At 45.0% G+C, this 27,479-nt stretch overlaps 6 protein-coding genes across 6 annotated transcripts; 4 read left to right on the top strand and 2 right to left on the bottom strand.

The window, feature by feature from the left end:
• Positions 1–2,786: 2,786 nt before the first annotated feature.
• On the top strand, positions 2,787–4,452 carry F5Y00DRAFT_240728 (Ctr copper transporter). The gene is made up of 2 exons (XM_048008281.1): positions 2,787–3,933; positions 3,990–4,452. The coding sequence occupies exons 1-2, from the start codon at positions 3,470–3,472 to the stop codon at positions 4,093–4,095; spliced, it is 570 nt and encodes a 189-aa protein (XP_047863569.1). The 5' UTR covers positions 2,787–3,469; the 3' UTR covers positions 4,096–4,452.
• A 3,817-nt stretch (positions 4,453–8,269) lies between these two features.
• F5Y00DRAFT_113464 (MADS box protein) lies at positions 8,270–9,643 on the bottom strand. Its single transcript, XM_048003933.1, has 3 exons — positions 9,023–9,643; positions 8,747–8,881; positions 8,270–8,680 (listed from the first exon to the last, which is right to left on the bottom strand). Exons 1-3 carry the CDS (start codon positions 9,272–9,274, stop codon positions 8,405–8,407), a joined length of 663 nt encoding a protein of 220 aa, XP_047863568.1. The 5' UTR covers positions 9,275–9,643; the 3' UTR covers positions 8,270–8,404.
• An 8,510-nt stretch (positions 9,644–18,153) lies between these two features.
• Positions 18,154–19,298, top strand: F5Y00DRAFT_113408 (uncharacterized protein). The gene is made up of 2 exons (XM_048003932.1): positions 18,154–18,869; positions 18,927–19,298. Exons 1-2 carry the CDS (start codon positions 18,468–18,470, stop codon positions 19,200–19,202), a joined length of 678 nt encoding a protein of 225 aa, XP_047863567.1. The 5' UTR covers positions 18,154–18,467; the 3' UTR covers positions 19,203–19,298.
• A 3,264-nt stretch (positions 19,299–22,562) lies between these two features.
• On the top strand, positions 22,563–22,941 carry F5Y00DRAFT_263313 (uncharacterized protein; the record flags this gene model as incomplete). The annotated part of the gene is made up of 2 exons (XM_048011493.1): positions 22,563–22,583; positions 22,693–22,941. 2 exons carry the CDS (start codon positions 22,563–22,565, stop codon positions 22,939–22,941), a joined length of 270 nt encoding a protein of 89 aa, XP_047863566.1.
• A 329-nt stretch (positions 22,942–23,270) lies between these two features.
• Positions 23,271–26,549, bottom strand: F5Y00DRAFT_240716 (DNA repair protein). The gene is made up of 2 exons (XM_048008280.1): positions 26,153–26,549; positions 23,271–26,084 (listed from the first exon to the last, which is right to left on the bottom strand). Exons 1-2 carry the CDS (start codon positions 26,204–26,206, stop codon positions 23,322–23,324), a joined length of 2,817 nt encoding a protein of 938 aa, XP_047863565.1. The 5' UTR covers positions 26,207–26,549; the 3' UTR covers positions 23,271–23,321.
• Positions 26,550–26,803: 254 nt separating this feature from the next.
• F5Y00DRAFT_263311 (uncharacterized protein) lies at positions 26,804–27,063 on the top strand (the record flags this gene model as incomplete). Its single annotated transcript, XM_048011492.1, has 2 exons — positions 26,804–26,821; positions 26,878–27,063. The coding sequence occupies 2 exons, from the start codon at positions 26,804–26,806 to the stop codon at positions 27,061–27,063; spliced, it is 204 nt and encodes a 67-aa protein (XP_047863564.1).
• Between the last annotated feature and the right edge of the window lie 416 nt (positions 27,064–27,479).

Below are 27,479 nucleotides of genomic sequence, written 5' to 3'. Positions count from 1 at the left end.
TTAAATCGTGTATAAAAAGCCTAGACTCTTTGAATATCTATCTAACTATATTATTATAACCCTAGTATCTAGTTAGTAATACCCCTTTAACGGAGCACAGGACGTCTCTAGGTAGTAGCCGGTTTCCTCGACTTAGAATATCGGTCCTACTATGTAATTTTGATACACCCCCAAACCAGATGGTGTAGTACGATATCACCATGGGGGCCTCTCATTTGATATTACCTAGGTACCTACCTACTTAATTCAGTATAAGGTCCATTAGAAAATCTAGGGACTAATACACGATACTAGTATGTGTAAAGCGTGACAGCAATTTGCACAACAGTTCTATTTTCTTCTCTCTCCTTTAGCGCTCTCTTCCACTTAGATTTAACAGAGTCTGGAATTATATTATTACAGATCCCTAATTATAGCTCTAGTGAAATGAGTTCATCGGACCCCTAATTTGCCCACCTCTGTATAAAGATCCTCAACTTAACTTCTCCAGCCTTTAAAGCCTTAAAGTCGTCAACTTGATACCATTCAATAATAACCCTGCTTAAGAAGAACGTATTAATAATACTTCAAAGTCAATATTCAAGCGACTTTTACAAGAGCATCTATACATAATTCATTTTAAAGACTCGAAAAAGGCGAAATATGGCAATAGCGGTTAAACGCTAGCTCTATAAGAGAAAACAAAGTTCCCTTCTCTTCCTTGTACAAACCACTCAAATACGCATCCTAGTTCCTAACCTACAAATAATCAGTTAAATACCTAGGTAAGCATTAGGTCGCCTCCACACTTTTAAGATTTTATTTGTTTCCCTTTCTTATTTATCATTCATTCAGTTTGGTGTTAGCGATAGTTAATCCCCTAAGGATTGACTAGAAAGGGCCTAGCTAATGCCAGCGCAATAATTTATTTGCTGTTTTGAATTATCTGCCCTAGTTGGATAAGGAGCTCCTCTTCTATATAAGACTACCATAACAATTACAACAGTCCCTAACGCCCCTTTATGCATCCTCGAGCTGGAAGGGGGAAAGGGAAGGGCCAAAGTCTTACCTATAAGCAGCGTACTCTAATAGAGGTAGTTAATATAAAATATAAACCACGGCCAGCTACCGAGTACAACATGCTATAATGTTATAATATATAATACTAATAACAAGGATGCGTTGAAAGGGTCCATCGCACAAGGACTCCACTTGCGGTTATGATAAGAGGTAAGGACTAAGATCATTAGTAATTCCATTTCAAGAGTAAACTGTTCATAAACGGACGTATATGCGCCGTAATATTATTCCTAGCCTTTAAAACTCTTGATTTTATATCAGCTTTCTATTTGAGGAAATGGAGAAAAGCGTTGGAAAAGTCGGCTATGTTATTAGCACCCAGCAGCTTTCAAGCAAAAATGTTACTTTAATATTATACTTACCTTACCTACCTTCGAGGTATATAAAATCATAACGAAGTCCAACGTCTACATCATAGAGCATTCAATCCGAGCCTTACAGACTTCGAAAAATTACCAATCCACGCTCGGCTTCAAGGTATGTTGTTTCATTATAGTAACAATTACGCCCCGTTTTTCCCCCTTTCCACACTCGGACTGTGAAGTATGAAGCTTGAAAGCTAACACTTTATCCCTTATAACAAGAACTCGTATAAGAAAGAATGAAGATAACATATACCCCAATAAGCTTTACGTGAAAAGGATACTTAACAATCAATCTTTCTATTACGAATACTACCTATGTATAGAAATCCAGTAACTATTCAAATATACGCGTTCAGCACTTAACCTTACCTAATAGCCGATAGACCCCTTACTGCCTTAGGTACTCAGACACAGAACCTCTAGCTGTATCAGTAGCCCAGTCTTATATAACTCCATAGTTCCTCCTACTTCAACGAAGTTGTAGTCCCATACACTACTCACGTCCACATACCACCGCTTCATGAAACGCGAATACGACCGCAGCGGCACACAAGATTTGTCGCGTAATACCTAAATGGCTAACACAGGGCTATTTTTCAAGGGGCTAGTTATGGTAAGTCACTCAAGGAGGTCGGCACTGGCTCACAACTCCAACCAAATTTAAGATTAAACTATTACTCGTCAGATCAATAGGTAAGAAGTCTACCTATAGTTAATAATAAGTACAATTTGATAATTAATAAAAATAAGTGAATAATATTATATTTAATGATTCATTCCGTTTTGTTTACTAAACCTCAAGTACCAGGTATTTAATACGCGACGAAGAGGTTCACGATGCAACCTTGGAACTTGTACCGAGACGGACGTATCGATCAGATCTCAAATGGAATGTGGGGTAACAGGGGTACGAGATCTAAACCAAGACAGCCAATTAGCGTACGTAGATTGTAGTTGCCTCTACTTAATCCGGCTTGGCACCAAAACGATTAGTGTAGATGGTAACCATAATGAGGTCTTTTGAGCATATAAGCCGCTGAAAAGGAGACCAGGAGATATATGTACTAATATGGTGCTGCGTTATGCGTTTGAACAATACTCGTTAGGATGTTTCGAATCCTGACGAGTAGGTGGTTGTTAGGTTTGATATTTCTTTATTGTAATCCTCTCCTGCCTTGAAATTGTCAGTACTTTAGGTACATTACAATCCTTTAAGGCCGTAAGGTTGTGGATCCGTCACCACTGGGCACGGACCACTACTCATAAGGACCCACAGGTCCACGAGTAAGGAATGCATACAAAATTGTAAATAGCTTCCTAGATAGATTCCTTTCCTTTTACTTAATTAATTAATCAATACTACGAGACTCATCCGATACTTATCATCATAGTGATAGTGTATCACGAGTCCTTGTATTGAGGTACCAGAAAGCACAAGGTGTGCATATATGTAACAGGTGTACTTGGATGTACTACATTAGAGGTACCTAAGGTATGTACGTGATGAAACTACCTAAGGTACCTGTAGTACCCTGGCAAAAGCTTGTGGTACATACCTGATACCTCTTATTACTTTACTGCCGTACCTTCCCATCCCTCTGCGCGAAAGAAAAGCAACACAATTCCGCCTTCGCCTTTGTGATAGTTCTTGCTTTCTCTTCCTTCTTTCTTCCAGTCTTCAATTCAAGGATCGCCATTTTATTTTTGGATCATCGCACGTCGGACTTTCGACCTGTTCTTTCAAGTTGTTTGCTCCCAGCATAACACTCAAAGATCCAAGTCCAAGTTCTATTCACCCCGTCTAACCAATTCTACGAGTATCATGCACAACCCATGAGCAACACGCCCAAGTTTCGTCGCAAAAGTTGAACCATTCATACCCAAAAGAATATACCCGTCACTGGTCTGGTCGCCTGTAGCTGTGACACCCATCCCACGCGACAGGTATTTCGCAGCTCTGTGAACGATCTTGCCCAGCAACAACGCCTCGGCTTCCTCCTAACTTAGTTTTCCCAAATTTGAGCAGCCAAAATAGATTAATTTCAATGTTGTCCTCCCGCGACGATCATCATATGGCTATGAACATGAGTGGCATGGATATGTCGGACTCGTCTGTGATGCATATGGTATTTCAAAACAGCATCACTACGTCTCTCTACTCGGATTTCTGGACACCACGCACAAGCGGCGCCTACGCTGGAACCATCATATTCTTAGTCATTCTTGGTATCGCATTTCGACTACTACTTGCAGGCAAGGCACTAGCAGAGGAGCGATGGTTGGATGCTGAGATGAAGCGAAGATATGTTGTTGTGCAAGGAAAGCTCCCTGTCGCCGAGCAGGTGTCAACTGACAGCTTCAGCAAGAAGATGACGCTGACGGAAAATGGCGTCGAAGAAGATGTTGTGGTTGTCCAGAAGAAACAGCTTCACCTTCGTCCTTGGAGAATGTCTGTTGATCCCGTGCGAGCGGTGCTAGATACTTGCATTGCCGGTATCAGCTATCTTCTGTAAGCTCAAATCATATCAATCAGCCATTATGGCTAGGACTAACAAAAGCACACAGCATGTTGGCAGTCATGACAATGAACGTCGGATACTTCATGGCAGTCCTCGGTGGCACATTCCTGGGCAGCCTACTCGTCGGCCGATTCTACAGCTCGGAACACTAAAACGCATAGTTAATCGCGGAAGGAAAGGGAAGCATTACCCGTTTTCAAGTCGCCAAGACGGCGCACATTAATTTTTCAATCTATAATACGACGGCATGAGCATGAGTCCGGTGGTGTTTGCGAGTTTACAAGGGACGGTATTGCATTCGGTTCTAGGCTAGTTGATATCAGCCTATAAGGCAAAGGGAGGGGCACTTTATTATCATGACTGCGATTTGAGCATGGCGTTAAGGGGGGCAGTAAGCAAACATGCAAGCTGAGGCATCTGGTACTCAAATGAAGCAATTTAGAGACTTGGAAGCTGCATTAATTTCGCAAAAATGCTATCAATAATCAATATGATTAATACTAATTGAAGTTGAACCAGTCCAGAGCTATGGAAGCAAGGAGCTATTCTATGTCGTACATTCACTCCATGTCCAATGGGGGAAACTTTCTCAAATCTGCTCATCTAATAATTGTATAAATACCCCTGTTGCTCACCCCACGTATTTTCCACAAATCATGGGCTTCGCTTGACCTATTCCGGGACCCTTGTTGCCAGCCGGTCCAGTTCTGAGGCCAGAGATCTGGGCTCGGGTCCAGGCTCAGATTTCCGTTTCACGTGCCTCGAGTTGACTGCATGTCACTATGCGTTCCATCAGCAACCTTACCATCCTTAAAATAGTAAGATATTCTCCGGTCTAGATCTATAGACAAGCCCCATTGTCGCCATCCAGCTTTGCGCATATCTACAACCTGATTGCTTTCTACGCAATTACAAAAGCCGAGCTACCGGGTTTACCTCAGGGGTTTCGAAATAGGGGCTAAACTTTTATTAAGAGAACAATACGATGAGAATACTTTAACAATACCAGTGTGCAGTGCTTTCGAGAGATTAATCATAGCGGCCCGTAATTGATATATTATAGCCTCAATTAGCATTTGGGATGTGTCCCTAATACGCCTTCAAGGGAATAAACCAGTTGAGCCCCCAAATCCATACCTTATATTTGAAGTACCACTTCCAAATAATAGTCAGAACATCGGTTAAAATTGTACATATCAATAAATGCTATGCATATTTGAGGTATAACCAGGAACTTTATCAAAACTCACAAAAAGCCTTCATCGCGATGTCCAGACTTCCATCCTTTTATTTAATATTCAAGCAACTGTTAGTTGTTATATAGGACAAAGGTCTAATAGTTGAGCTACTATAATACCTTTAACAATCAAGGGAAATGATGTTTTACAGGTACAGAAGGATGATAAGTAAGTTCCCACGAGTTTGAAAATAAGACCGTAATTATCACAAACTAGTAGAGTAGGGCTCTTCATTCTAAGTTGCTACTATGGTCGAAACAGTTACCTACTTACCAGTACCAAACTATCCCACCATAGGCTACGAAGGCCAAATAGGAGAGCAATAATGGCGCACAAGTAAAGCCGTTTATGTTGCTGATAAAATCAGTCAAGATTTGAATCTCTCCCAAAGGGCCTTAATGATCCCCAGAGCACTTTCCGCTATCCCCATGTCTCTTCTAGGGATATGTCACAGTTCATCTTAACCAAGTCTGGGATGGTTGAATTTAGTGATATCAAGAGCTTTTAAACTAGAACGGCCGATTGGGGGTATGAAAGGTAGTCATTAAAAGTTAGGTGATATGTCCAGTCTTTTAATACATGAATAGACAGAGAAATATGACTACCACACAAAGGGGTTTCAAGGATGGCGGTTATAGATCTCCTTGGAAATAAATTTACGGGGCAAGGAACTCTTCCTATATAATCAAAGGGGCCAGAAGCTAAGATGACTTGCTCGTTTTAACAGGATAAGGATAAATATCATTACCAGTTCTTCAGTAACTAAAACCGTATTCTTATAATAGTTAACATAATAAGTCTAACATATATACAGTATGAGAAGAGGTGTTCTTCGTGATCTGTACAAACTATTTACCAAAGGAACCCTTCCGCTTGCGATCGGCCGATGCAGACAGCACAGATCTAACCAAACCAAACAAAGAATAATATCACAACTGGTAATAAATATTCCATTGTATAAGTTAAGGTACCTTAGGTATAAAATAAAGAATTAGGGGCCCAGAAGCTTATAAGGGGATATTAAGCCATTTTACATCCTAAACAACAGAAGTTAAGCGTTAGTTACATGACGAATGGCTCTAGAAAGGGACACACCAACCACTCTGTCCAGTCCATCAATAAATCAACCGCAATAAGAAAAAGATCCAGTCAAGACCCTTAAACTAAAAGAGGACCACTAGTTAAACTATGTCCCTAGCTTCTATGTATGCGGCTCACACTCCCTCTTTACATAAGGTATCCATCCATTCGTGTTAAGGAAAGTGAACCAACCAACCCACCACTCCCCAAACCATCTACATACATAAACCCGAGGAATTCACCGCAGTAACACAAATGCAGACTTGTGCAACTCCTCCATACACCAGTTTACAGCAAACCCACCTACCTACACGAGAGTCTTACTTACTCAAAGCAAAGTAATATACAGCACAGCTGAGAAATACATACATTGAGATTGAAGACTCAATCTTAACAACAACCGAAATTAACAAACAAACAGGAAGCAGCACCCGTCCGAGGGCCCCCCTATCAACTACAACAACTCCTATACAACACACACCATGGCCCGGCACATACAAATACCAGTCATGAACACAAGAGCTTAATACGAAAGACCAGTGTATTTAGACCCAATTACTTCCGAGCGTGACATGTTAGACATAAAACGTGTATGGCACGGCACATCTTGTCTAGAGTTAACTACGCTAGTAACACCTCCAGTTCGAAACGCGTATCGCAAACCGCATACTTTACCAAACCTCATTTTACGGATCAGTTACTATAAAGAATTAGTGGTTGAGTTCAGCTCTAGACCAGCACGGAAAATAGACCGAAGCTGCTGTGACTCCTTCGCATTAGACAATTACTAGACAAATCACATATTAAACTAACAAAATTCACAAAGGACCTCGAGGAATTTAACTTCGATATGGAGTAATTCTCAACTGAAATGTCAATTGCCAGACGCCAAGATCTTGGGGATCTACGGGAGGACAATGCCTGCCAGTGGGATGATTCCTATCATACAAACGCGCCTCCTCCTAAGACAACGTAGAGCGCCTCACCTTTCATCCAGCCCATCGCGGCCTAATGCCTGGAGAAAATGACTTTAGATGGATAGAAACCATCGGATTGAAACCGACACGAGCTCTGCCCAAGACTATGCTGATGCAGGGGCATTGGGAACGCCAGAAACGTAAACTCCATCCTCAATCAAGTACTCAAGAGGATAGAAACTTATAACTGCGTTAAGGAATGATTGCCACCCCTCACACGACAATTTCCGGTCGTCAGACTTTTAGATGGTAGTGTGAATCGTAGCAGCAGCAAAGTCTCGGTTTGCGAAAAGGCCCGCCTCACCGGTCGGTTAACAGCAAAGTTGGTTCCGATCGATCAGCCTCATTCATATATTCGTCAGCCATGATTCGTAAATCATTGTTGCCATTTCCTTGTCAAACATAGGGTCGGCCGATCCAGTTCGAGAATTAGTAGTGGCCACGCAGACTTAGAAGGCAAAGTATCCATTGATATTCATTCTTTCGATAACCCTTGATCCCATCGTATATTATCTTAATGTGATTGCCGTCTCCTACACTCCCATGTCCAGGCAGGTGTGATAGGAAATCGACCCTAGACGAGTGCGGCCGTAGAAGAGGCAACCGGTAGAACCAATGTAGACCGACGCAGGACGTGTTGACGAAGACCACTCTTTCAACTTTTTAGTGGCAAGTTAGTGTCGAAGGTAGTGTAGACTGTTTCGGAATAATGGCGGAAACAGATCTCCTAATGACTAGTTATGGACGGTGTAAGGGCCACCGTCATCGTTATGAAGCCTACTACCATTTGGGAAATTGAAGATCGGAAGGGGGTGAGAAACCAAGTCCCTCCAGCTTCGCAAAGCTGGACCTTGGTTTATTCCGTGGAATATGAAGCAAGAATTAATGGATACTGAAAACTCGGGTCGAAGCCCAGGATCACCAATCGCAAATTCGGTCAGCGACAAGTGATATAATACGAAAGACGGTCGAAATCGATACGGAAATAATATGGTCGCATTGTGCAGAACAAATAAGAAATAAGTCACGATGACCCAACAACGCCGGACCACCGAAGCCTTGCAATTATAGGTGTTCAGAATGCCTCGAATAAAAAAAGAACCTCGTGAATGCATTAAATTCGGGGTATCAGGTGCAAGGCAATGCTATCGCCGCCATGGCGACCGTCACGATTGATGTGAGGTGTGCTGTGGCATACCGGACTGTGCCAATCCAAATTGCCCGCGCTGCTGATGCTGCATGTAGCTTTGGTACGCCATGGCTTGTTGAGGGTCCATAGGTACGTTAGGTACGTAGTTCGGAGGCATATGGGAAGGCATTCCGGGTCGGCTCGTCTGAGGGGGTAGGTGAGAATTGGGCGGTTCCTCAGGCGATTCGACTTGGTTGGAATCGTCAACGCCGTTCTCGTTGCCTTGGGTAGGCTCAGGCGCGTTCAAACAAGCCTAAACATGATCGGTTAGCTTGGGACTCGAATTGAGTTGAGCCGAGATGAGTCGCGAGACACGAACCTGGATGAGATTCTTTCCCTCCGCCTTGGTTACTAGCGGTTGGAGCTTAGGGGTGGTAAATGTGTACACAAGCCCAGTCTCCGACACGACAAGCAACAGGACTTGAGTGCCTGTCAGAACGGACAACTCATATGCCTAATTAGGAAATAAGACGTTAGTATAAAAGTTGGCATTGGCACGATTGGAAACTCAATTTCAAAATAGGTAACGCGTTCAACGCGATGGTTGGTGCACTAAGATGCGATGGGAGCAATGGAAGCTGATGCATAAACATACCTTCTTCATTATTCCAGCCTTGCGCTTGGAAAATGTGATGTGACGACGCGATTTGTCGCTGATGAACTTGATCTCTATTTTGCGACGCTCGCGACTTCCCTTCTCGTCATCATCATCATCGTCGTCCGCGATGCTAGCGCGTTGGCGCTTGATGCCACGGTTTTCTGCAGGACCGGCATTGCCATTGCCGACGTGGGAATCGTCGAGTTCGGTGGGAGAAGTTTGATCGTGTTGGTCTGTGATGTCGGCCATTTTTATTGAGGTACGACGATTGTATCACGAACGAAAAAGGCAAAAATGGTGGAGATACTGTTTTGGTCGTGGTGCCGACGACCTATACTTGATCTGGCGTTGAGCGGAGAGGCTCTGGGTTGTAGTAGGCTGTAATTCTGTCGCAGAAACCTGGTTGGGGCGCCTGCTGTATCGAGTCTGGTGCGCGGCCACCGGGCGGATTAAAGGTGGAAGATGAGGGCCGAAGAACAAGCGTAGAAATTATTAATTACTACTTCCTGCTTAGGGAAAAAAAAGAATTAAAAAAAATGTGTCAAAAGGGAAAATAGGGTAAAAAAAAAAAAGTAAAAGATTGGCCGTGCGGCTTTGTTTGGCCTCGGGTTGGTTGTTTTTATTTTTTATTTTTTTTGGGTTGTCTCTCGGTACACCGGTCGGGTGGTAACTTGGAAAGGATTCGTCAATACCTCAGGTCGGTCAAATTTTGGTATGTTTGCCTGGTAGGGGTAGGTGGGAAAATGTTAGTCAATTGCCCAAAACAAACAAATTGAAAAAGTGTAGCTTTTAAAAATAATAATGAACACAATTGGTAGTGGGCGCGAACCTCGAAAAAAAAAAAAAAAGAAGTGATTGACAACCAACTAGATGACGGTCGGTGTTTTGCGGGCTGATGCAAATAAAGTCAAGGGGATTCTGAAAAGGGAGGCTCGGCGATTGTCAAACAGTACGTTTTTGGAGTTAAACTTCCCCTGTGAGAAAAGATCAAAACGTTGCCAGTATCAAGCTTGGTCTGATTGATTGATCAGGAAAGGTGAATGCGGGATGATTGAAAAGAGGATAGCGAGGTGGTAGCACACGGGCTTTTGCGTGGTCAAGGCCGCACTGTTTAAAAAGAAAAAAAAGACAGAAGCTGCGGGGGCATGGGCCACTAGGTGGCGGGTCGTGATTTTCCACTCTTTTTGCTCTGATCATACAGTTCATAGCACCAAACTGTACCAGCCTGCACCAGCAGTAGGAGCGTTGGTGCTTTCCCCCTCGTTCCCCTGCTCTCACCCCCAGCCCAATGCTAGAGGGGCCCTGCTAGCTCTATCTAATCGTGGAGGTGCCTCTCTAATCAGGCCAATCACTTACCTGGCTTATGACCGAACTAGCTACCTCTGTACTTTAGTGCAGAACTAGTGCTGGCGATACCACTCGACTTTCTAATAAAGTAGCAACAACCCTCGCTGCCTCGGGTGGGTTGATAATAATAATAATACTATTGTAAGGACTGGCGCGCCTGGGACGTCGAAGAGGAGCCTTGGGTACACTAGATGAACAGTTACTATAATGCGCGGTTGCTTGCTTCGCTTGTCTGCATACCCCACGGGGTGAAAGACATGTACCTAGGTAGATAGATACACTAGGTACGTAAGATAGTGTAATGGTGCTGAACCTACCTATCGGTGTGACCAGGTACTAGGTATCCTAAGTATCTCGCTGGGCTGCCTGGACAATCAGACTGGCGCGGTCGAGTAATGGATGGATGGTGGAGACGATGCTTTGTGAGTTTGGACCAGAGTATTTTACTGAAGCAAAGGAATGAGGCATATGGCCAATCAAATCATCAAGTGAGTAACATGGCTTACCGAAGGGGGGAACGCATGCAGGCTGGTAGCTCCTAAAATAACGGTGCAGAAATTTCCGCAGAACGCTCGGGTCCACCAGCTGATGTGGGCCATAATGGGGCTCTCTCTATATACCTAGGCTCTCAGGCTCTCTATGACTGTATGTACAATACGTACCTACCGAAGACGCTACGCGCGGTCTTATCATTATTAATGGTAGCGCTCCTTCTTCCCCCACCTAAGCAAGTTGCTACCTGCCACCTGCCAAACTTAGGATCGCAAAGCTAAATCAGGTACTTGCCGCATTCGGCACTGTGCTCGACATCTCATTCGATGATATGTCTTTAGTTTTTTTAGGTGAAGCTTTGAAAGCTTCAACTCGATTCCAGCTGTATGAAGCACCTATATAAGTGAGTCACTTTGAATGGCCTAACGGATGTCCATTCCTTAGGAGCTTAGGTAGTCCGATTATTTTGATGCGAATCATCAAGAAGGTATTAAGAGGATGAATCATCATCATGTAGAACTTTGTATTTTCCCGCCTAGGAGGATCTACGTTGAGTACAAGACTCTTAATGAAAATAACAACGACGATACCAATTGGGTTCGAAGAATAGTTGTAACGTAGGGGGACTTTGAATTAGTGCCGGTACTATCTAACCGGTAAAATGGTAACTAGCAAAAGCTCTCAGGATATCGAAGAGCAACGTATAAATGTTAATTTACAGGAGACGTATTTTGGAGTCAAATGCTAATCACTTAAATAAAACCTTAGGTGCTGGATACACGAATCATATGAAATTCAGTTTAGTTTAAATTATAAATTATTGAGGCGTAGCGAAGCATTATTAGTTTCCTAATTTCCGTTTGAGTACATTAGTGCCTATCCAAAAGTAGTGACATGACACTAATAAATCATCACACTAGGTGGGGATATCTCATGTCCTAAAGTATATATTTTCCCCAGGAAGATACTGATCTCATGTTAGTCAGAAGAGAGCTAACAAAGTGAATCATAGTAAGACACCCGACGGTATAAACACGCATGCTTGAAGTTAAATAAGCGTTGCGGGGTACGTAGGTATCTTAGGTACGTAATAGTCAAGACTCAAGGCAGGTTAGGATTTAACAAGTGAGTGTCATATTTGTAATGACATCAAAGACTGATATCTCGGTACGTGGCTAATGTACGTGTGTTGTATTATCTAATAGAGGTTGGAATGGTGGCATAAAGAATAAATATGGATCATGATCTATACCGAACGTCTTCGTAAGTGCCGCTCTTCATTTTACGTGCGTATGTCCTCATATTGCTGACAGCATGAATGCATTTTATTCGTATTTTGCGATATCGCAGTGAAATGTGATAAAACAATACCTACACGATTTACATCCAAGACGTATAAATCTACCACGTGTAAGTCGGTTTTGAGCCGCTTGGTAACCTAATAGTCAAATGAGACGTCTTAGATTGGTACATAGGATCAGGTTGAAACGTTGATATATACTTTGTAATAGGGTAAACTTCTATTGCCTTTCTATTTGTCCGGTTGGGTCTATCCGAGTCGAGTGACTCGTTGCCAAGTTGAGCTGTCATTAACTAACGTGATGCGCAACAGTGTCCTTACAAAATATCTGGCCACCAGGCCACCTCATCCCGGATATCCGGTTTTCCCGTACTACTGATAATCTATTTGTCGATACACCAAATACTCATCGAGAGCCGGCGCGTAGCCATAGGCTCTTAGTTTGCATCGGTTTCGCCGTCGTTGAGAAAGGGTGGCTACAACCAACCGGTTGGGGTTTATTCTGTTAAATGTCCCGAGGGCAAAGTAGTTCGGTTCGAGATACATCTCATTGTTGCATGTTGGAGCTACACTAGTAATCGGCGACTGTCGGGTACTTATTGGTTTGATTAGTGGCCATGAAAATTTCCTAGTAAGCAGGATACACCAATGAACCTCAAGATACGCCGTCGGGATTTGGAACCTAGGATACAAAGTGAAAATAAGCTTTTAAGATCGTTCGTGATAGGCATATCAATTCCCGGATGAGGTGGTAGATAATGACACTGGTCACAATTCAGGTTGAATTGTTTGAATTGTTGGAATTTACCTAGGTAAACAATATTGGTTCTTGACAGTGCGAGCCGGCGAACGAGTCAAAGTACAATACAATACAATATAATACATAGAAGAATAGCTTGCCAGCAGCCAGGCTGCCAGGACCCTACTCGATGCATGTCGTACTGCATTAACCATTAACTTCTGCAGGTATTCCACTGACGCTAGACACGCCACGCGCAGGCCCCCTGAAGAGCGCCCGATTACGAATGTTCAAGAATCTGTCATCTATGTGGACTGTGGACGTAATTCCACCATATGAGCCATAAGAGCTGGCGCCTCCAGGATTCCCATAAGCCTTGTTAGTTTTACGTTTGCGTCAGCGGCACAGTAGTCCGACCGAAAGCCCGCTGTATGTATGCAATACATGTGAAAGTAAGTAGCCAGGTTAGCTGGTTAGCTACCTAGAGCTAGGCAGCTGGGCAGCTGGGCAAGAAGAAAACATGGGTTTCATTACTATGTATTTGCTGCAGGTTTACATGGTCTACATAGTAATGACTTTGTAGTCGAATATGAGTGGTAAAGACAGTCAGCAAAGCTGGAGCCCGCTGACCGCTTCTACGTTAACTGGCATAGTAGGGAACCCTGACAGCGAGTTGACAGCCGAACCGCAATTTTGACAGGCTCCTAGTGCTTACGAGGCGGAAAAAAAAAGCAATACATACATACATGCCTAAAAGAAGAAGTGGGAAGAAACAATATGTTGTCGTCGTGCTACTCTGCGTAACCAAAAGTAGGCCGCAGTTCTGATTAAAGACGTCTTACACTAATAAGCCCTAAGCCTTAAAGCCTTACGGAGATGTCCTTGTGGGCTTAGGTAATTTGTGAGTATGTAGAAAGCCAGCCGTGAGGATCTGATGTTGTCGCCGAAGAATCCTAATGGGGATTTATCGTTAACGCCGAGTGGAATATATCAGGTACATCTTTTTTTAAGAATAGCTCACGCAGCTGTCTTGTGGTGTACATGTTCAACTCTGCCAACTGGCAAGCTCTCCACTCTCATCATTCTGAGACTCGCACGGTGCGGCGCCCTCACGGATCTGATGGATGGTTCGCTTGTGGTGTACGTAGGAGCAATGCGGGCACACTCCCCCATGCATGAGGGGCGAGCAGGGGTTCAGAGTCGCATCTTGCCTCCGTTCCAATGAAATGAAGGCCGTTCGACCATTTTGGAGTTGACCATATCGGGAATCCAATCCAGCACGTTGGTAGTGGATGGTTCTCGACGTTTTCATCTTGATTAAGTCCGTACGTTAGCAGTTAGCAGCTGTCTAGATAGGTAAGGTAGGTATGTAAAGTCTTGGTGTTTCGATTCAAATGCCGTCAAGGCTCTATCTTTAGAATTGAATTTCATTCTTTGAACATGTTCCTAATGACGAGACAAGGAAGAAGAAACAGAGCAACAAAGCCGTCAACGTAACTACATAGTATGTACCTGATAAGCAATAAAGACGCCTCTCGGAGAGTATCGCTCTTAAAGCCGGAGTTGCTATGATTGGTTCATCTCTCATAGCGTACCAGCCTGACTTAATGTTATACCGACGCATCCAGCATCCCAAGCATTCTGGCATTGTATGTATGTTGTATGTATGTCTTGCACAGGCTTAATTGTCCTCGGAAATGCACCAAAGACACCGAGGATGAAATGCCATTCATTTTATTCATCTAGAGGTGGATGCCTAACATCTGCGTTTACACCCATGGGATGACTATTCAGCGCAATGTAAAGGTCCTACATTGTAGGCATTGTAGGACCGTTTACTCCCAGACTAGCTACGTGAATGGGAGGCTTAGGAGGTCATCTGGGAGGTCATCTCGTAGGGGTCCGCTGAGAACGCGAACATCCTCGCTAGTCTCTAATAACGCGATTGCACCATGTGCCCCGTTATGGAGCTTCAACATTAGGGCCGTAACGTTGAGATGGAAAAAGCGGGGATAATGATACGTCCTGAATTGGTTCTATCCATTCAATGAGCGAGGGTTAGAGCAGCAGACCCTGGAGCGAGAGATGAAGAAGATGAAGGAAAAATCCGTCGTAGTAGTGTCGGGCGAAAAAAGGTACCATTACATGCGGACCATTCAAGGACGGGCGTTTAATTCGGGTTTATCGAGATGAGATATTGCGAAATACACTACGTAGAGAGGTAGGTATGTTATGCTGATGGGAGTGATACCCAGTGTACGTTCCAGGCTCTCTAGAATGTAGTTGATATCCATTCGTACCTATTCAGTTACGATTACCTATGGTATATATCGACAGGAGAAAGGACTAAGATGAGATGACATGTCGTCAGTTTAGAGAACTGATAGCTGTTCCCGATCAAGAAATGGAAAAGCGCCAATCTCTCTCCCACGAGGCATCCAGATTGATCATGACGGCCCCGCGGGTAGTAAACGACTTTTCCTTTTTGTGCGGTTCGGCACGATCTTTTTGCCTGCCCAAGACTGCCAGGGCCTTGTCAAGCGTGCCAGGGTCCAAGCAAATCATCGTTCCACTTATTAAGCCACTCCATATTCTTGAGAGGTTGGGGGTTCAAAGCTCCTTGCACGCAGCGTGGCTTCGTAGGATTGATGAGAAATTGGAGAAGGCCGATCTGCGTTTGCCTACCCTTGCCATGTCTTGCTTGGCTTCATACTATCTTGTGTCTTCACGAACGATTAGAGGTACATACATAGTAGTAGTAGGCTATGTAGCCTACTGCGTACCAAGCCTAACGATGTAATGCTCCGTTCATTGTGAAAAGTGCCCGGTGGTATGTAGATTGAGACTCGGACCGTAGTTAAAAACAGTCCGAAAGGGGAAATCACCAATATTCTAGTTAGCAACGCCATTCGCAAGAAATACGATCTACATTCGCGACCCCGGAACTACTATGTAGATAATCGATCTTGGATAGAATTTGTCCGTAGGAACTTTTGACTTGGTGGTTAAGATTGCTGCAGTCTGTACGATGCGATATCAACGTCTGTAGATTCAATATACCTCTTTACGAGTAGTAGACGCATATAAAAGATAAAGGCAACATCGGCGACTATAGCTTGCCTACAAGGTATACCACTCCAGACTACATAATAGATAGCCATAAAGAACCAGCAAATCTTGGGAATATACCTTTGTTACCTACCTATTCCGATGTTAGGGAAGGTGATTAGTTAGATAGACTTATGGCGAAGAGGCTCTGGTTGTAAACCATCACATTCAATACTGCTGTCTGTAAGCGCTGTGGCAATTCAATAAGTATTACTCTTCTGCGCCACTAAGACGCATGATGAATACCCAATTGGTCGTGTCTTTACATCCGAATGACACCTGACTCTGATGTCTCGCCTGATAGTCGAAGAGCGTGAACCACGGCACCGGGAGAAGTCACAATGAAGGATCCGCCCAGAATCAAAAGTCTGGAACGGCGCTGCTGGCTGCTGCGGGAAGCGGGAGTTACGGCAATATGGCCCAACACTACCTTAGTGACATCAGAATATCGTCACCGGAATACCACGGCATGCTTGTAATTACCCGCGCGGCCTTTTTCTTGCTCGATCAGAGACACCAGGTAGCTCAATGTCTTAGCCGGTTGCATACCTAGGGTCTTACGCCCTAATGCAGTACTTTCCGTACGAGGTACCGAGTTTTCGGGATGTGGTTGCATCGAGTCGTCTTCCGAGAGCCATCATTGATTCCCACTCCCGCTCATGGCTGATGGCATTCCACTCCCCCTCCGGCATGCCAGTTGCCGTCGCAACCGTTCGTAGGTAGCCAATCTCCGCTCCGCTTGCCTTCCAGATTGCGGTTCTGTAGTGACAATGCGTACGGCATTTTCCTTCGTGATGGAGAAATGGGAAGTAATAGAGAAAGCTCGGCGGCCTGCTTCCGAATGGCATTGGTAAGACTGAACAGACAACACGATAGCGGCGCCGTTGGTATCGGAGCACTATGTATAAGTTGGACGGTCATATGAGAAAACCGCGCCCTACCCGAGTCAGTGTCTCGCGTCATCACCCAAGGGAATTTGTAGGTGCTATATCAATAGAGGGGTTCGAGTTGAGAAGGATCGCGGCGGCGTGTTTCTCCAGTGTGAGGAAGTAATCAAATCTTAATAATGACTTTCCCTTACCTACCAAGATCGCCAGACAGGCCGTGACTAAGAACTACCATATGCCGTCTAGACGATTCTATTTTAACTTGCAAATCATGGCTGGTTGGTGTTTGGAGATCCTCAGCATCTGATCGAAATTTATGGGTTACATGCGGATGATGTGCAACAGGGTGTGCGGCAAAGTCGCATCATCAACTCGAGACGCATGGATCATCTAAGGACCTTCGAATCATATTTTATATTCCTCCGTCTTGTACGAGTATATACCACGGAGGAATCCCCAGGTTTCGGATAGGAGACGAACATGAGAGATAGTTTAAGACTTGGAGATGAACGCAGATGTTGCTCACGAGAGACTCGAGATATTTCTCTATGGCAACAATAGGATATTCTAAGACCTCTAAGGCAAATTCTTGACGAGCCTATGTAAAGAACAAGGCATATCGTAGAAGCGATATAAGTGTATACGTATACGTATCTTGGCGTATAGTTTTATGCTATGGGATATTGTCAGAGCCTCAGACCGATATCATTCGATTTCTCCCCTTAGTCAGTCTGGTGTTTACGAACTCTCTGTTCTAATTGGGCAGCAGTCGATTTCATCTTGTGACAGGTTGTATGTAATTCCTACCACGAGCCATATACTGGTACGTGCACCGGCTTCTGACACGGGGCTGTCCCCTGTTCGCCTTCTACCCTATACAAATCTAAAACACCAAGCGTACGAGATCAAACATCATCACCTTTACTCCAAGCTTTTTTAATTTCCTTCTTTCTAACTAAACTCATAGTAGGCGGAGCCCTGGTGGCATGGTATTTTTTTTGTTCAGTCTTTCTTGTTAATTTGGGCAGGCCGTTGCTTGGCTTTTCTCGTCGTACCTCATTCTTAATCCCCTTGCCCTGCCGCTTGGCCTCGCACGTTTCTCCCATTTCGGAGCCATCCGAGGAAAAAAGGTGGTAGCGTTTTAGTTTAGTTTTCATCAAGCCCGGCGCTTAAGCTCAAGTCCCCTTCTATTCACCAATAGTCTCGTGCTATGCATCGTATTATTATTATCACTTTACTCCTTTTTTCATAATTGCTACTTTCGCTTCGCTATCTTCATTTCTCCTCTTTCGGATTGCTGGTCAAGGTGTAAGTGCTGTCGCGCTACCTCTAAGCCGATTTTTGATATTACATTCTTTCGCTATTATTTTTGCCACACACTCGTTCGTCGCCTACGACAGCCAAATTTACTATACGAGACGCCGGCCGTCAATAACATCTCGAAAGAACTATTACACGTATTGGGGGGGATAGAAGGAGGAAGTACCTTTGTGTACTAAGAGACGGGAACACTAGCCGTGTATTTCCACAACTAAAATTCTAGGGATAACAGTTTCGCGATAAGTCAAGATGGTGAACAAGGTGCTTGCGACCTTCGTGACCATGGACGTATTGTTCGTGGCCATGGGGGCTATCATGTTGGGTTTCTCCGTCATCGTCCAGCAAACGTGCTTCGATACGCCGACGGAAGGAAACGAAGCAGCTCGAGATTTGCTATACCAGAGGTTTCCTTTTACAGCTGGGATCGTCAACGCTGTCTTCATTTTCGTTACCTTCTTAGTTACACTCCCAGCATTAGCAACGAATAGCAGGGGTTGGTTAAAGTTGGCTGTCTATATGATCGTGGTCGATGCCGTTTTCACTATGGCCATTGGTGTGGACTTATGGATCCTCACCTTGAAGATGCAGGAAACATTCCTCCAGATTTGGCTTTCGCAATCATTTCAAGTGCAAGACCTCATGCAGACGGCTGTCAGTAACCATAGTTACGTTTTCTCACTCGATAGGTTAGGCTAACTCTATTCTCAGTTCTCTTGCTGCGGCTTTACCAACAGCACTTCCCCTGCTTTCGTTACCGATGCGACTTGCCCCAGTCCCGCCGCCGCCGCCCTTATGCGAGGATGTTCCACCCCTTTAACCTCGTTCGGAAACACATTCGTGGATAACATTTTCACGGCTATGTTCGGTATGGTCGGTATCGACGTCGTCCTAATTATGTCTATCGCCTGTTTATTGAAGGACCGAAAGGAGCGTGAACGGTACCGCGATATCGATGAGAAGAGTGGTGCCCGAGGCACTTTCTAAACTAGCTGGCTTGGTTAAGAAACTTGCAAAACCGTGCCGGGAAGGAAGAACTTTCAGTTCTCTTAATACGCTCCGAATTTGGCGAAGCAGCTTGGAGTCCCCAAGAACTGCTGGACTACTCGAGTGACTATTCGAGTATGTCCTTAGTGATTTAGAACAATTGTTAATACGGTCTATTATACCTACGTTCCATGCATGCTTTCAGCGTTTTCTATATACTCGGGTTTATGTTTTACGATAGAACTATTATAGTCTATTTCCTACCCATGGAACTAATACATCTATTTAACTTGACCTTCAATTTAGATCATCTACTGATGACTTTCTTGTTGATAAATTAAGCAATCTGAACAAAACCACAGTTGTCCATAAATCTAGTTTTTACTCATCTCGGTAGGACTGGTTACGATGACGATTTAGTGGCACGGCATATGGAAAAACAGATTTTATATTCCTCTGCACTATTCTGCGAGAAATAACGGTTAAGTATGGCAAAGTTCCAAAATCCTTCACAGCTCCCACATATCGATACTTCCAATCCAAGCATTCCATAGGTAGATTGACGGCCAGGCCAGATATTGCATATGAAGTGTATATTGAGTTTCTCCCCGGCGTAGTTGTAACATGAGGATATATTTCGATCTCGAGAATGGGCGTCTCGTCGGACGCAAGGTCCGTAAGAAAACTAGCTTGGACCCATACACGTTTTGACCTCGGGTGCTAACAGCACGTGCCAGAGAAGCCATTCGTATGATTTAACGGTGGCTCGGGGATGGTAGACAAAGGAAGTAAGATGTAGGATGCTATGAGGGACCGTTGGAGGATTGTCGACCTAGTACCGTCCAGCATCCGCGTGGAACGTCTACTCGTGATTGCGATGACAATCTAGTTCGTTCACACGGGGCCCGGGCTAAGACACGCCAAACGGATAATGTGGAAATAGGACTGGGACCAGGCTTGCGTCGCCATACTTAACAAGAGAACACCCGTAAAAACCAAAAAGGCCACACCGTACCCTTTCTCTTTCCATTCCACGCGACGGGCATTCACCGGGGCACGACGACGTCTCCAAGAGATGGTACTCAAAAGCATCAATCGAAGGGGGGGCCGGCGAGGCGGTGGACTACATCGCAGCAAGCGAGTCGGCGGGGAAAGTCGATCAACAACAGGTCTTCTACCGAGAACCGGGGTGGTTCGACCGGAAAGGCTCGTGGACGGATATTCGCACAACGCAGGCTCGAGCTTTTCGCCACGATGGATCCGTATCGTCATCAGCAGCAGCGCACACACAACTTCGAGACACTCTGTCCGTCTCGATTGGAGTCGTCGCGTACAACCGGGATTTGCTCATCTAGCGTGGATAGGTGACGGAGAAAGTATTCGGTATGTAGATGTTCGGAGCCATAGCCATTGCGAGTGACCAAGTCGAATATACTGGGAGCAACGTTTACACATTACTCGACCGATATAGTCTCATCGTCACATCTAACAACGGCAACGGCATGGGCGCACAGCCAGCAAGCGAGCGACCTACCTCGAGACAATAAATTGTCGATCAAGGGGCGCCGTCAACTGCGGCTGTAAGGTGAACCAGTAACCGTGGTCGGCGGGATGCGAGTTTGCTCGTCTGCATGAGAGGAGGGTTACCTGCGACTCGGTTTCATCCCGTCAGGGCGGGAGACCGTGCCCTGATGGGAGGCAGCGACTTGCCCGACCTCCCCGCGGAGATGGGGGGTGAAGCTACCTGCGCGGCAAAGCATGAACAAGAGAGAAAAGAAAAATAAAAGCCCGCAGCACTGGGGGGTTTCCGTCATATATATTATATATTGTTCATGTTATATTGTGGCGTAATCTACATACATACAGTACGTTAAACTAAGGGTGGCATGGGGCATCATACATGTACATAGGACAGGATCAAGCCTGTTATATCAACTCTAGCCTGTGCTATGTAGATTTACTAAATCTACATAGTTACACTAAGGGCTTGGATAGCTGGATAGGCATGTATTATTGGAAGTGTAGAAAACTTAGATTGCATGAAAGCATGATAACCACGAGTAGGCAGAGGTAAGAGGTCCCACGAGTCACTTGTTCACACACCACACATGGTTCCCGCTTTGTTTTCTGGGCACATACCTAATACGATGATGACGCTGGGCTTAGGAAGCGCCAACACGAGAAAGCAACCGTTCATGAAATAACCAGAAACCAGAATATTCCCGCTCATTGGTCAAAGGCTGGAAAAGATGCAAGCAAGGGTTTAGATCATATTAGCCGCATCTCACCAAACGTACGTCATCCCGCGTGTCAAACCATTCCCTTCTATGTAAGAAAAACAAACAGGTTTTTTGGCTTGGAGCATTTGATAGGTAAAACCCGTATATGTACGCTGGTACGTCAAGCCTCATCGACGATATTAGCCCCGCCTCTGTGGCGTTCTTATTTCCTGTTTAGGAAGGATATTAGAGGCAAGCCACATATCTATGACAGCATCATTCTTTGCCGCACCGTTTGTCTGTCGGACCATTTACACCGGCGCGGTTGTGATTCGCAGCGTTGGCGAATTAAAACGGCACCGAGTACTGAAAATAAACCTTCCATTGTACATAGAAGACCCCCTTTCTAAAGTTTAGATCATGATGACGGCGAGCGGGACTATCCCTACCTGCATAGATGATTGATAGTGCATACATGTCAACATGTATACTAACATTACTACAAAGATACAATGTTGTTGTGACGTCAACTTCTTTATACAAATCACCCACGAGGAACAGATCTGTCAAAGATGGGTTTTCCATGCACGTAATAATTATTGGGGATCTCCAAGGATCTGAATACATACCTCTAGATATCGCATACCTGTATGTATATACGCCCTATGCAGTACATATTGTAGTAGTTATCGTGCCGTGACCCGATATATGGCCCCTGTAACGTTATGGCGATTAATAGCCATCTTTAATATGCTGTTGATATGAACGCACGCTTTGAAGAATGATCTCATTGGAGCCTACCTGCAACTCTATGACCTAACATTGCTGTACCTAGGTAATCTCTCCGAGAAATTCGATGCCCAAGCTTTTCCTTGGCCACGACGTGATGGCTTTTTTGCCCATACGTATAATGTGACCCGGTTCGTATATAAGTCGTGACTCCCCCTTACACAAGTGCAACTAAGTTCATAACTCATCATCCAGAACATCAATATTTCCAATACCAATACCCAGAAAAAACCAGCAAGCGCAAACTCTACTACATACGCTTTACTATATCCACACACACACTACAACAAGTCTTCAAACAAATATATACTATATACCTACCCAACCTATCAAATCATCCTAAACCGTCAACATGGGTGCCGTAGTATCTTGCGTAAGTTCCACCTCGTCATAACCAACAACAACAACAACACCTTACCCATACCCACAACTATGTACATACCTACATACAGATATACTAACAAGCGCACCACCAACAACAGGTCCAATCCATTTTCCGCACCATCGGAAACGTCATCATGGCCATCGTCTCCGGCATCGGTAACATCCTTGTAGCCATCATCAACGGCATCGTGTCCTTCTTCGGCATCATCGTCAGCTTCCTGACCTGCGGCTACTGCGGCGGCCACCGGCGCAGGACGGGCGGCGGCATGTCCACCGGCACAACGACCGGCACGCGGCGCGGCGGATGGGGTCGACGCCGCCATGCTACTACCGCGAGCCGCATCTAGAGGGGGTGGTGGTAATCCGCTGAAAGGAGAGAGAGAGAGAGAAAGAGAGTAAGCGGGAAATTGAATTCGAGTAATTCGTTTCATATACCTGAGCTGGTGGGACGACGGTGATGATGAGCAGAGCCTTGGTTAATGAGAGACGGGGATTTCAAGAGTCATCACGATCGAATGAGCATTACGATACCCCCTATTTTCTATTTTCTTGTGTACAGTACCTTGTCATTTGTTTTACACGGGACGGAGTGATGGAACTATTATCACGACTTATAATCCTCGCAAATAGAAAAAAAAAATACATTTCAAATTACACTTTGTGATCTTTAAAGACTGTAATTATAGTGTGCTAGATGGGATATTATAGAACTTGTTTATTGGTGATCTCAATCATCTATGTCAATTAGATTCCGGTTAAAGAACCCGTATACCTGCCTGGCGGCTTCTTTTCCGATTAGCGGGTTGAGTTCGGCTTCAGTCATATTAGCTACTTCACGAACATTCTCTACTTCTAGGGTTAGGTTCTTCAAGTTCTTTGGGTTGACGCCTGGAACCACTCCCAACATCTCGTGTGGCTCGAGATTGAATACTTGATCCTCTGCTTTCATATCTTTATCTAAACCTGCCCGGACCGCTGCTACGGGATCCGGTTCTTCCTGCTGCGTCTTCAAGCCCTCAAAGATCTCAGCGGTTTGGTATGGGCTACTGCTCCAGATGATTCTCAGTCTTGGAAACGCGAGAGTCAGGAGCACGATTTTGGATTGAAGGTCCGACGGTACGTCATTAGGGTTAACCGACCTCAGGTTGCCCGACAAATCTGCGAATGGCTCAAGCGTGAAAGATTTGTTCTGGTCGAACTCGATTAATAGCATCGGGTTTTTGTAGTGCTGGAACATTGTCTCGGCTTGGCTGTAGAGTCTTCCGTCTTTGAACGAGCTGATTAAATCACTAATCGACTTACGCTCAACACAAATAGTTGGCGAGAGAATATAGTCGCCGACTGTAAGCATGCAGGGCACGATTACCATGTTGCGCCCATGAAGAAGAGATGGGAGCGACGAGCGGAACTCTCGGACGTCAACAACAACCCTTGGAGGTTCCGCCGTGGCCGCCAACCGACCCCCACCGGCGATTCGCGTGTTGACCGTCCTTAAGAACGCCTCCTGCGGATCTTCGACACCCTGCGAATCAACTGTCATAACGACAGACATGCTGGCGCGTTCTTTAATAAGTCTAGTGAATGAGTCTTTCTCTCGTCGGACCGTAGCAAGATAGCGTTGCTCTTCGACCGACTGGCCGTAAAACATAAAATACACTCTAACGTTCCTATCGTTATGTGATGATCGATAAACTTCGATCCGGCGTATGAATGCGGCGTCTGGTTCGTACATGATTATGTATCGAGGTTTAACCTCTTCAAGAACATGCTCATCTTGATCGCCATCGTAAGCGTGCACTACGACAAGATCCTGCATTTCGTAAAGCTCGAAGTAATCATCCATGTCCTCTAGCGGATCAGCTATGACATCTGCTTTTTGATTTGCTTCTTCCCCTGTAATCCGAATTTCGTCCATGAGGTCAGCAACTTCGTTGGGCTTCTCGAAGTACTGCGCTACACTTCCGTTTGTTGTCCTGCCAGGTGCTGTGCCCACACTACCGCCACCACGTACCCGGCGTCTCTTGTTCGCTGGTGCCCTTCCTTTGTAGGCACCCTGGGCTATCCGTGGATCGACGGCTCCCTCGAGAGCCTTTTGGTTTTCATTAAATAAGGCATTGCTGACTTGCGCGAATTCTCTCTTCCAATTTAAATAGCCTCGAAGTCTTCTCCGCATCATGAACGCAGCAGAAGCTTTATGCTCTTCCTTGTTCTGTTTTGTGTCATGCTCGGTCTTGGGCTCAACGTGCATCATCTGAAGGTAATCTCGAAGCTGGCGGGTCGTCGCCTCGTCAGAACACATGATGAGGATGGTTCCATTAGAGTCATCTCTCGTCGGAGGTTCGAAGTAGAGGTCTCTGTCAATCTCCTCTAGAATTTCTGCGAGCAGAGCCCACTTCGGTTGCTCCTCTAACACTGGGCGCAGAGAGTCGATTGACGATTTCGCATTAGCTTTCGTATTGCTAGCATATACTCTCCGCTTGGCGGTTTCGAAGATGGTATGTGCAGCATCAAGGAATAACCACGGAGACTGAGTTTGCCTTGTAGATCCGGGCTGAGGGGAATGAGCAGCATGTATAGTATCAAGATGCTGTAGGAAGGACACACAATCAAGAGCGAGGACCGAGTGCAGTAGACCGCGAAGTACTGTTAGATCGCTAACAATCTGCTTCGTTTTCCAGCTAACTCTGTGCCAGTTCGGATCCAATTGCCGCCTAACCATAACGTCGAAATTCTTCAGCAACGCGCTGTCAAGATTCCAATCATCCATCTCCAATCCCGAGTTACCCTTCTTTAGTTCGTGGATACTGACCTCGACGCACTCCATGATGGCCGTTTGAATGTCCCGCATAGCGTCTGTCATGGGTATTTCAAGTTCAATAACCTCTGCTTTCTTTTTGCCCTCAAGGGAGCTCGCAACTGTCATATGGAATCGGGGCCATAGCGATGTCTTCCGGAGGAACAAATTCCTCATCATGGTAGCTAATGGCGAAAATCCCACGGTAAAGGGATCTGGATTGTCGGAGAATGCCTTTAGAAAGCCATTCTTATTCTTTTGGCGGTATACCCGGAGAATGAAAGCCTCGAGGGACGTAGCTATGACTTTATCGGCATGCAAGACAATTAGGCCAGTGATAATGGCTGGGTCGAGGAGACTCGTTAATAGGTCGACAACTAGGATTCGGGACGTAATGCTGTAGATGCCGCCTTTCGCGTACATCTTCTCCCTGGCTGCGACGCTGGTGAAGTCAGTATTTACTACGGTTAGACCTCTAGCCTTAGGAGCCATGCTGATAGCAGCAGACTCGGCGAGAGCCTCTCCAATCCAAGCATTTTCCCTCTCTTCGGCGCCTACAACTATTATCAGATTATTTCCGGCGGCGTCGTAGCTGTGTAGTAAATTGGTGACGAGGCGCATAAGGCCGAGGCCTTTGGCAATGACGACGAGTTCATCTTCGGCGCGGAGTTCTTGGAAAAGGTGCTGTTGGTATTCCTAGTTCAAATAATATTAAGCAACCTACTAACTATGATAATAAAGGAATCAAGGCTAGAGAAGCATACAAGAGGCAGCGAGAGCTTCACCGGTTGAGGTTGAGGAGCATTATTCGCAGACATGCGGGGCACGTCTTAGATGGAAGGGGGAGAAGCGCGACGGATGAGATTCAAGGCCCAAGGGACCTCGTGCATATTCGCATATGGCGGATGTGGTACGTAAGTGTCCGCGTATATGGTGTAGAGAGCTAAGGTGTAGAGCTAATGGAATAGCAGGTCAAGTAATAAGTCGAGTAGCAAGTCGAGTAGGCATCATAGAAGTTGGAATATAGAAAATGGAACTAAAATACTTGGATTAGGTATTCGTTTAATCAATTAGGCACGCCACCTGCAGTCGCGCTTTAGCAAATCCGGGGTTCCGAATCACCTGCCGCCGCTGTGACGCCGGGTCACGGGCAATTGCGGGCCATTAAGTTCTAGATAGCAGGATAGAAAGTCCAAGTACGTCATCTCGATCGAAAGACGGTTACACCACCAAGAACTTAGGAATGCCTGGGTTACATACGTTAGGTACCTATAGGTATCTAAGTTATATAAAAGCGATTATACATCCGAAAGAAGTCTCTACTCTTTTTAAATTCTTTTTCTTTCTTATTTTTATTACTACATACATACAATATACTCGATACCAAATCAACCAAAGAATACTTATAAACCAAAATGCCCGAAACATTCCAGGTACAACTTATACCATTCTATAACAATAAGCGATACATTGACTGACCGAATAATAGAAGCAGACCGGCAAGACTGAAGGCAACTCTCAGTCAAACACTGCAAGCGAGGCAGCTCAGTCTCAAGGCGCAAACCTTTTCGCAGCCCACAAGGCTCACCCGGGTCCTGTCATTCCTCAAAATATGCCGGAGCAAGAGGGGACTAAGGAGGAAAGGCAAGCGAAGGCTAAGGAGTTGAACAAATAAACTTGGCTGTGAATACACATAAATTCTGCGGCTATAGCTGAGAGTGGTCCTTGGATGGGATGTAATGGTATTTAATTGGAAAAGGGTTCTTGGATCTTGAGGCTATTTGAAGGAATACGCTGTATGTAGGGATTCGTAATGATAAGCATGATCATTGATGACAAGCAATAAAGATTGCAATATTTGTTAGTCTTGGCCCTCGTCCGTTAGGTGTAGTAAATAGAATGACGCATCTATGTACGGAATAGCATGTAACATGGTTATTCGGTATCGTTATCTATCCGACACCGAGCTTCGAATTCGATTGACCGCTTTATCCGAAGTGAATGAAATTGAGATGAGCAACTCGAATATTCCCGCTGGCGGGGCATTCCCAAAAAGGTGGCGCCTAAGAGAACATCCGTTTAGGTATCGAA

This window comes from Daldinia vernicosa (genome assembly GCF_022497035.1).
Source record: "Daldinia vernicosa strain CBS 139.73 unplaced genomic scaffold F5Y00scaffold_32, whole genome shotgun sequence".
NCBI classification, from domain to species: Eukaryota; Fungi; Ascomycota; class Sordariomycetes; order Xylariales; family Hypoxylaceae; genus Daldinia; species Daldinia vernicosa.
This window is presented reverse-complemented; position numbering and strand designations above follow the sequence as displayed.